At 57.1% G+C, this 8,784-nt stretch overlaps 1 protein-coding gene across 2 annotated transcripts in view; it reads left to right on the top strand.

Moving 5' to 3' along the window:
• Window positions 1–4,965: 4,965 nt before the first annotated feature.
• LOC144740471 (mitochondrial fission factor-like) overlaps window positions 4,966–8,784 on the top strand; it is a 5,388-nt gene continuing 1,569 nt past the window's right edge. Inside the window, exons 1-3 of one of the 2 annotated variants that reach the window (XM_078623320.1) lie at window positions 4,966–5,059; window positions 6,586–6,642; window positions 8,181–8,265. In XM_078623320.1, coding sequence (XP_078479446.1) covers window positions 4,968–5,059; window positions 6,586–6,642; window positions 8,181–8,265 — 234 coding nt within the window. In that variant the 5' untranslated portion in view covers window positions 4,966–4,967. The remainder of the gene's footprint in view (window positions 5,060–6,585; window positions 6,643–8,180; window positions 8,266–8,784) is intronic. The other variant, XM_078623321.1, reaches the window with a different exon arrangement.

Below are 8,784 nucleotides of genomic sequence, written 5' to 3'. Positions count from 1 at the left end.
TACTACTACACTACTACTACACTACACTACTACTACTACACTACTACTACACTACACTACTACTACACTACTACTACTACACTACTACTACTACACTACTACTACACTACACTACTACACTACTACTACACTACTACTACACTACTACTACTACACTACTACTACACTACTACTACACTACACTACTACACTACTACTACACTACTACTACTACACTACTACTACACTACTACTACACTACTACTACACTACTACACTACTACTACTACACTACTACTACTACACTACTACTACTACTACACTACTACTACACTACTACTACACTACTACTACACTACTACTACACTACTACTACTACTACACTACTACTACTACACTACTACACTACTACTACACTACTACTACACTACTACTACACTACTACTGCACTACTACTACACTACTACTGCACTACTACTACACTACTACTACACTACTACTACACTACTACTACACTACTACTACACTACTACTACTACTACACTACTACTACTACACCACTACTACTACTACACTACTACTACACTACTACTACACTACTACTACACTACTACTACACTACTACTACTACTACACTACTACTACTACACTACTACTACTACACTACTACTACACTACTACTACACTACTACTACTACACTACTACTACACTACTACTACTACAACACTACTACTACTACACTACTACTACTACAACACTACTACTACTACACTACTACTACTACACTACTACTACTACAACACTACTACTACTACACTACTACTACTACACTACTACTACTACAACACTACTACTACTACACTACTACTACTACACTACTACTACTACACTACTACTACTACAACACTACTACTACTCTACACTACTACTACACTACTACTACACTACTACTACTACACTACTACTACAACACTAACTACTACACTACTACTACACACTACTACCACTACACTACTACACTACTACTACACTACTATTACACTACTACTACTACACCACTACTACTACTACACTACTATTACACTACTACTACTACACTACTATTACACTACTACTACTACACACACTACCACTACTACTACACTACTACTACACCACTACTACTACACTACTCCTGACGTGGTTGTTATCTGGGCTTGCACCACCTGAGAACGTGACGTCGTAGTTGTTGTTGTAGTTTTGTTGTTGTTGTAGTTGTTGTTGTAGTCGTCGTAGTTGTTGTTGTTGTCTCTGCATCTACAGCAGCAGCAGCAGGTACGATGACAAGAAGGTTAATTTTAATTCCCGAATCTTCCAGTCATGGTTGTTGTTGTTGTTGTTGCTGTTGTTCAGGTTGTGCCGACCGGGAGAGAGAGGGGGCCCGGGGAGGCAAACGCTGCCCAGCCCGGAGCTCGCAACAGCAGCAACAGCCCGTGAGCCTCACCACTCACCACTCACTCACCGCTCACCACTCACTCACCACTCACCACTCGCTACTCACTCACCACTCACCACTCGCTACTCACTCACCACTCACCACTCACTCACCGCTCACCACTCACCACTCACCACTCACTCACCACTCACCACTCTACTCACCACTCACTCACCACTCACCACTCACTCACCACTCACTCACCACTCACTCACCACTCACTCACCACTCACTCACCACTCACTCACCGCTCACCACTCGCTACTCACTCACCACTCACCACTCTACTCACCACTCACCACTCTACTCACCACTCACTCACCACTCACCACTCACTCACCGCTCACCACTCACCACTCGCTACTCACCACTCACCACTCTACTCACTCACCACTCTACTCACCACTCACTCACCACTCACCACTCACCACTCACTCACCGCTCACCACTCACCACTCGCTACTCACTTACTACTCACTACTCACTCACCACTCTACTCACCACTCGCTACTCACCACTCACCACTCTACTCACCACTCACCACTCACCACTCTACTCACCACTCACCACTCTACTCACCACTCACCACTCTACTCACCACTCACCACTCTACTCACCACTCACCACTCACCACTCTACTCACCACTCACCACTCTACTCACCACTTACTCACCGCTCACCACTCACCACTCGCTACTCACCACTCACCACTCACTCACCACTCACCACTCACCACTCGCTACTCACTTACTACTCACCACTCACTCACCACTCACTCACCACTCGCTACTCACCACTCACCACTCACCACTCTACTCACCACTCACCACTCACTCACCGCTCACCACTCACCACTCGCTACTCACTTACTACTCACTACTCACTCACCGCACACCACTCACCACTCTACTCACCACTCACCACTCGCTACTCACTTACTACTCACTACTCACTCACCACTCACCACTCTACTCACCACTCACCACTCTACTCACCACTCACCACTCACTCACCGCTCACCACTCACCACTCGCTACTCACTTACTACTCACTACTCACTCACCACTCACTCACCGCTCACCACTCACCACTCACCACTCTACTCACCACTCACCACTCGCTACTCACTTACTACTCACTACTCACTCACCACTCACTCACCGCTCACCACTCACCACTCACCACTCTACTCACCACTCACCACTCGCTACTCACTTACTACTCACTACTCACTCACCACTCACTCACCACTCTACTCACCACTCACCACTCTACTCACCACTCACCACTCTACTCACCACTCACTCACCACTCGCTACTCGCCACATTCTTATTTATTTAATATCATTGCGATGAAATGACGAACCCGGCGACCCGAGTTCGATTCCCGCTCACGGCCACCAACACCCAGTGACGATTCATCTGAATTGGTCCTGGGCATCCCCTAGGTCGACTCGGCCTCAAATGAGTTACCTGGTGCTGTGCGTAAACATCGCCACTGGGGAGACAAAGGCGGCCGGGCGTGGTGCTGGCCACCCACCCCCTCGTGTGCCACAGTGCCGGTAGCCTTCATAGGTGCTGCTACTTGCTAACAGCACTTGCCCCTACAGTCTGTTAGATGCTACACGGGGGATCTTTGTCTGTGTCTACCTTTATAGGTGCTGCTACTCGCTACTAGCAGCACTTGCCCCAGCAGCCTGTTACAGGCTACACGGGGGACCTTTCTCTTTGTGGTGTTATAATCCGTTTGTCGCACACTCTGTCTGTCAACTCATTCCACCACCGCCAACTCTCCCCACCGCCACCGCCACTCTCCCCACCGCCACTCTCCCCACCGCCACTGCCACTCTCCCCACCGCCACTCTCCCCACCACCGCCACTCTCCCCACCACCGCCACTCTCCCCACCACCGCCACTCTCCCCACCACCGCCACTCTCCCCACCACCGCCACTCTCCCCACCACCGCCACTCTCCCCACCACCGCCACTCTCCCCACCACCGCCACTCTCCCCACCACCGCCACTCTCCCCACCACCGCCACTCTCCCCACCACCGCCACTCTCCCCACCACCGCCACTCTCCCCACCACCGCCACTCTCCCCACCACCGCCACTCTCCCCACCACCGCCACTCTCCCCACCACCGCCACTCTCCCCACCACCGCCACTCTCCCCACCACCGCCACTCTCCCCACCACCGCCACTCTCCCCACCACCGCCACTCTCCCCACCACCGCCACTCTCCCCACCACCGCCACTCTCCCCACCACCGCCACTCTCCCCACCACCGCCACTCTCCCCACCACCGCCACTCTCCCCACCACCGCCACTCTCCCCACCACCGCCACTCTCCCCACCACCGCCACTCTCCCCACCACCGCCACTCTCCCCACCACCGCCACTCTCCCCACCACCGCCACTCTCCCCACCACCGCCACTCTCCCCACCACCGCCACTCTCCCCACCACCGCCACTCTCCCCACCACCGCCACTCTCCCCACCACCGCCACTCTCCCCACCACCGCCACTCTCCCCACCACCGCCACTCTCCCCACCACCGCCACTCTCCCCACCACCGCCACTCTCCCCACCACCGCCACTCTCCCCACCACCGCCACTCTCCCCACCACCGCCACTTTCCCCACCGCCACTCTCCCCACCGCCACTCTCCCCACCACCACCACTCTCCCCACCACCACCACTCTCCCCACCACCACCACTCTCCCCACCGCCACTCTCCCCACCGCCACTCTCCCCACCGCCACTCTCCCCACCGCCACTCTCCCCACCGCCACTCTCCCCACCGCCACTCTCCCCACCACCGCCACTCTCCCCACCACCGCCACTCTCCCCACCACCGCCACTCTCCCCACCACCGCCACTCTCCCCACCACCGCCACTCTCCCCACCACCACCACTCTCCCCACCGCCACTCTCCCCACCGCCACTCTCCCCACCGCCACTCTCCCCACCACCGCCACTCTCCCCACCACCGCCACTCTCACCACCGCCACTCTCACCACCGCCACTCTCCCCACCGCCACTCTCCCCACCGCCACTCTCCCCACCGCCACTCTCCCCACCGCCACTCTCCCCACCGCCACTCTCCCCACCGCCACTCTCCCCACCGCCACTCTCCCCACCGCCACTCTCCCCACCGCCACTCTCCCCACCGCCACTCTCCCCACCGCCACTCTCCCCACCGCCACTCTCACCACCGCCACTCTCCCCACCGCCACTCTCCCCACCACCACTCTCCACCACTCTCCCTCCCGCCCAGGACGTCTGCCATCAACGTCCGTGCCGCCCGCGACGCAGCAGCAGCGGTGGCGGTGGTGGTGAGGTCATCAGCGGCGGGGGGGGGTGGCTCCCGGCCCCCCCCCCACTCGGCGGGGGGGGGGCCGGGCGGTGGCGGTGGGGGGGGCCGGGTCCGGAGCGAGGAGGCGGAGGAGGAGGCGGTGGGCGGGGGGGGGCTGGTGGTGGGGGGGGGCGAGGGGGGGGGGCCCCCTGACGATGGGAGGGGCAGCGCTGGCGCTGCTGAGGGAGGCGTTGGGCAGGGCGGCGGTGCAACTCCAGGAGCTGTGGGGAGACGGGGCCGACCGGCGGTGAGCACGCTCACCGGCTCACCGGCTCACCGGCTCGCTCACCGGCTCGCTCGCCAGCTTACCCACCAGCTCACTCACCAGCTCACCCGCCCACTCGCCGGCTCACCCACCCGCTCAACAGCTCACCACCTCACTCATCAGCTGACCCACCCATTCACCCGTTCACTCATTGGCTCACCCGCCCACGCACCCGCTCACTCATCGGCTCGCTCACCCGCCCATCCGTTCACTCACTCACTCATCCACTCACGCACTCACCCATTCATTCATTCATCCACTCACTCACCCATGTACTCATCCACGTGAAGTGTGGCAAAGGCTCGCTGACAGGAGGTCACGGGGACAGACCCAGCAGGTGCCTTGGGTTGCCTGCTGTGCCAGGCTAGGTGCAGGAGGTCACGGGACAGACCCAGCAGGTGCCATAGGTTGACTGCTGTGCCAGGCTAGGTGCAGGAGGTCACGGGACAGACCCAGCAGGTGCCATGGGTTGACTGCTGTGCCAGGCTAGGTGCAGGAGGTCACGGGACAGACCCAGCAGGTGCCATGGGTTGACTGCTGTGCCAGGCTAGGTGCAGGAGGTCACGGGACAGACCCAGCAGGTGCCATAGGTTGACTGCTGTGCCAGGCTAGGTGCAGGAGGTCACGGGACAGACCCAGCAGGTGCCTTGGGTTGACTGCTGTGCCAGGCTAGGTGCAGGAGGTCACGGGACAGACCCAGCAGGTGCCATGGGTTGACTGCTGTGCCAGGCTAGGTGCAGGAGGTCACGGGACAGACCCAGCAGGTGCCTTGGGTTGATTGCTGTGCCAGGCTAGGTGCAGGTCACGGGACAGACCCAGCAGGTGCCATGGGTTGCCTGCTGTGCCAGGCTAGGTGCAGGAGGAGGTCACGGGACAGACCCAGCAGGTGCCACGGGTTGACTGCTGTGCCAGGCTAGGTGCAGGTCACGGGACAGACTCAGCAGGTGCCTTTGGTTGACTGCTGTGCCAGGCTAGGTGCAGGAGGTCACGGGACAGACCCAGCAGGTGCCTTGGGTTGATTGCTGTGCCAGGCTAGGTGCAGGTCAAGGGACAGACCCAGCAGGTGCCATGGGTTGCCTGCTGTGCCAGGCTAGGTGCAGGAGGTCACGGGACAGACCCAGCAGGTGCCTTGGGTTGACTGCTGTGCCAGGCTAGGTGCAGGAGGAGGTCACGGGACAGACTCAGCAGGTGCCTTGGGTTGACTGCTGTGCCAGGCTAGGTGCAGGAGATCACGAGGACAGACCCAGCAGGTGCCTTGGGTTGAGTGCTGTGCCAGGCTAGGTGCAGGAGGTCACGGGGACAGACCCAGCAGGTGCCATGGGGTCGACTCACTGAGATGACCGGCCAATGCACCACCTGTGCCCTCTCCCTACTCTGCCATTCACTCACGTCAAGTTGATTCCGAAACCACGGCAAGGCAGAGACACACACACACGCTGCTCACCGCGCCGACCCTTCGCCTGATGCGCGTGCGCGTCCACCTGGGTCTCTTTTGCCTCTTTGTCCAGATCCCTTGGCCGCAGGGAATTGTTGGCGCCCAGGGCCCAGTGTGAGTCTAGCCCCAGGTGAGTGCAGGTCGGGGGACCACCACCACCACCGCCAACACCGCCACCAACACCACCACCGTCACCACCACCGCCGCCGCCACCACCACCACCACCGCCACCACCGCCACCACCACCAAACGCCGCCACCGCCACCACCACCGCCGCCACCAATGTCGCCACCACCAATGTCGCCACCACCGCCTCCGCCACCACCACCACCGCCGCCACCAATGTCGCCACCACCACCACCACCAAAAACATGAACAAAAAACATCTTAAAGTGATTATGTGACTGAGTGCAAACAGAAAATCCAAAAAAGACAGCAAAATATTGCAGAAAAAGCACCGTACACCAGCACTGTGTGCAAAAATCCGAGTGGGATGCAAGTCAAACAACAACAACCACAAGACAACTTAGATTAAGGCAATCAGTCTAACTCTGTACTACAACAACACAAACATGGCCAAACCAATACACTTTTGGAAATCACCAAAATAAAGCCATGAAAGCAATGTGCCAGTGATCATAGGAACTGAGACCGAATTTTCACAATAAACGACGTCAACAACATGTACCAGCAAACTCTGCAGCCATAGCTGGCTGCATGAGTCACTCCACAACAGCAGCTGGAGCATCAGTCGGAGTGTCAACATTTTTCAATGCACCTTTAAGATCAGCGCACTAAATCAAAACACAGGTCATACTTTGCATACTTTTCAGCGATCATCCGGAGCGAAACATTGTATTTTAGGCCACTAACAAAACAAATTAATTCATGACGTTTCGAGCGCAACACATGCACGCTTGCGTGTCGCGCCCGAAATGCCGGCCGTGATTTGTTTTCTTTAAAACCTTTACCGAAGGAACCAGATAGTTTACTTTGCATGCTAATCGATGCGCGTCGCGCAAGCTCCATTGTTCCCGTACCTCCCGTCCAACGCGTTATTATTGCCTCTTCAACGGTAATCGCCATTGACGTGTCTATACGTGGTGACCCTTCTCGGCTCGCATTCAAACAACGTGGCGTTCTTGACGATTCGCTTGCGAGCGGCTGACCCGTGTGTTACCTGCAACGGTCTAAGGCCTCGTGCCGACGGCATCTTCACGACCCACACAACCCAACTTGGTGACGTTCAATCGATGGCCGGCACAGATCCGGCACAGATCCGGCACAGATCCGGCTCCCCTGCCGTGCGTGGGGTCTACGGGCACCTGGGCCACGTGGTGCACCCAGCCTGGCGCAGTCGCCGTGGTGATGTCACCGCCTCGGGGGTGGGGAAGGTGGCTGTTGTTGTATTTATGCGCTGTGTGCGTGTGTGTGTGTGTGCGTCTGTGTGTGCGTGTGCGTCTGTGTGTGCGTGTGCGTCTGTGTGTGCGTGCGTCTGTGTGTGCGTCTGTGTGTGTGCGTGCGTGCGTCTGTGTCTGTGCATCTGTGTGTGCGTGTGTCTGTGTGGGTGCCTGCGTGCGTGTTACTTGTGTGTGTGCGTGTGTGTGTGTGCGTGCGTGTGCGTGCGTCTGTGTGTGCGTCTTGTGTGTGCGTGTACCCTCCAAACAGCCGTGTGGTGGAAGGCGTTACCATGGAGACGCCCGGTTGCCTTGACGACGTCACAGCCGCCGACGTCTCATCGCTACGGCGACAGGTCCCGCTCACTGCACCCCCCCCAAACCCCTCACCCCACAACACCCAGAGACTCGCACAGAGACCCAGAGACTCACACAGAGACACATAGACTCGCACAGAGACCCAGAGACTCACACAGAGACCCAGAGACTCACACAGAGACACATAGACTCACACAGAGACACATAGACTCACACAGAGACCCATAGACTCACACAGAGACCCAGAGACTCACACAGAGACACATAGACTCACACAGAGACACATAGACTCACACAGAGACCCATAGACTCACACAGAGACCCAGAGACTCACACAGAGACACATAGACTCACACAGAGACACATAGACTCACACAGAGACCCATAGACTCCACACACAGAGACCCATAGACTCACACACAGAGACCCATATACTCCACACATAGAGACCCATAGACTCACACAGAGACCCAGAGACTCACACAGAGACCCATAGACTCACACAGAGACACATAGACTCACACAGAGACTCATAGACTCACACAGAGACCCACAGA

This window comes from Lampetra planeri, unplaced genomic scaffold (genome assembly GCF_965212315.1).
Source record: "Lampetra planeri unplaced genomic scaffold, kcLamPlan1.2.h2 scaffold_2194, whole genome shotgun sequence".
NCBI lineage: Eukaryota > Metazoa > Chordata > Hyperoartia > Petromyzontiformes > Petromyzontidae > Lampetra > Lampetra planeri.
Note: the sequence above shows the minus strand (reverse complement) of the source record. Positions and strands in the feature narration are given on the sequence as shown.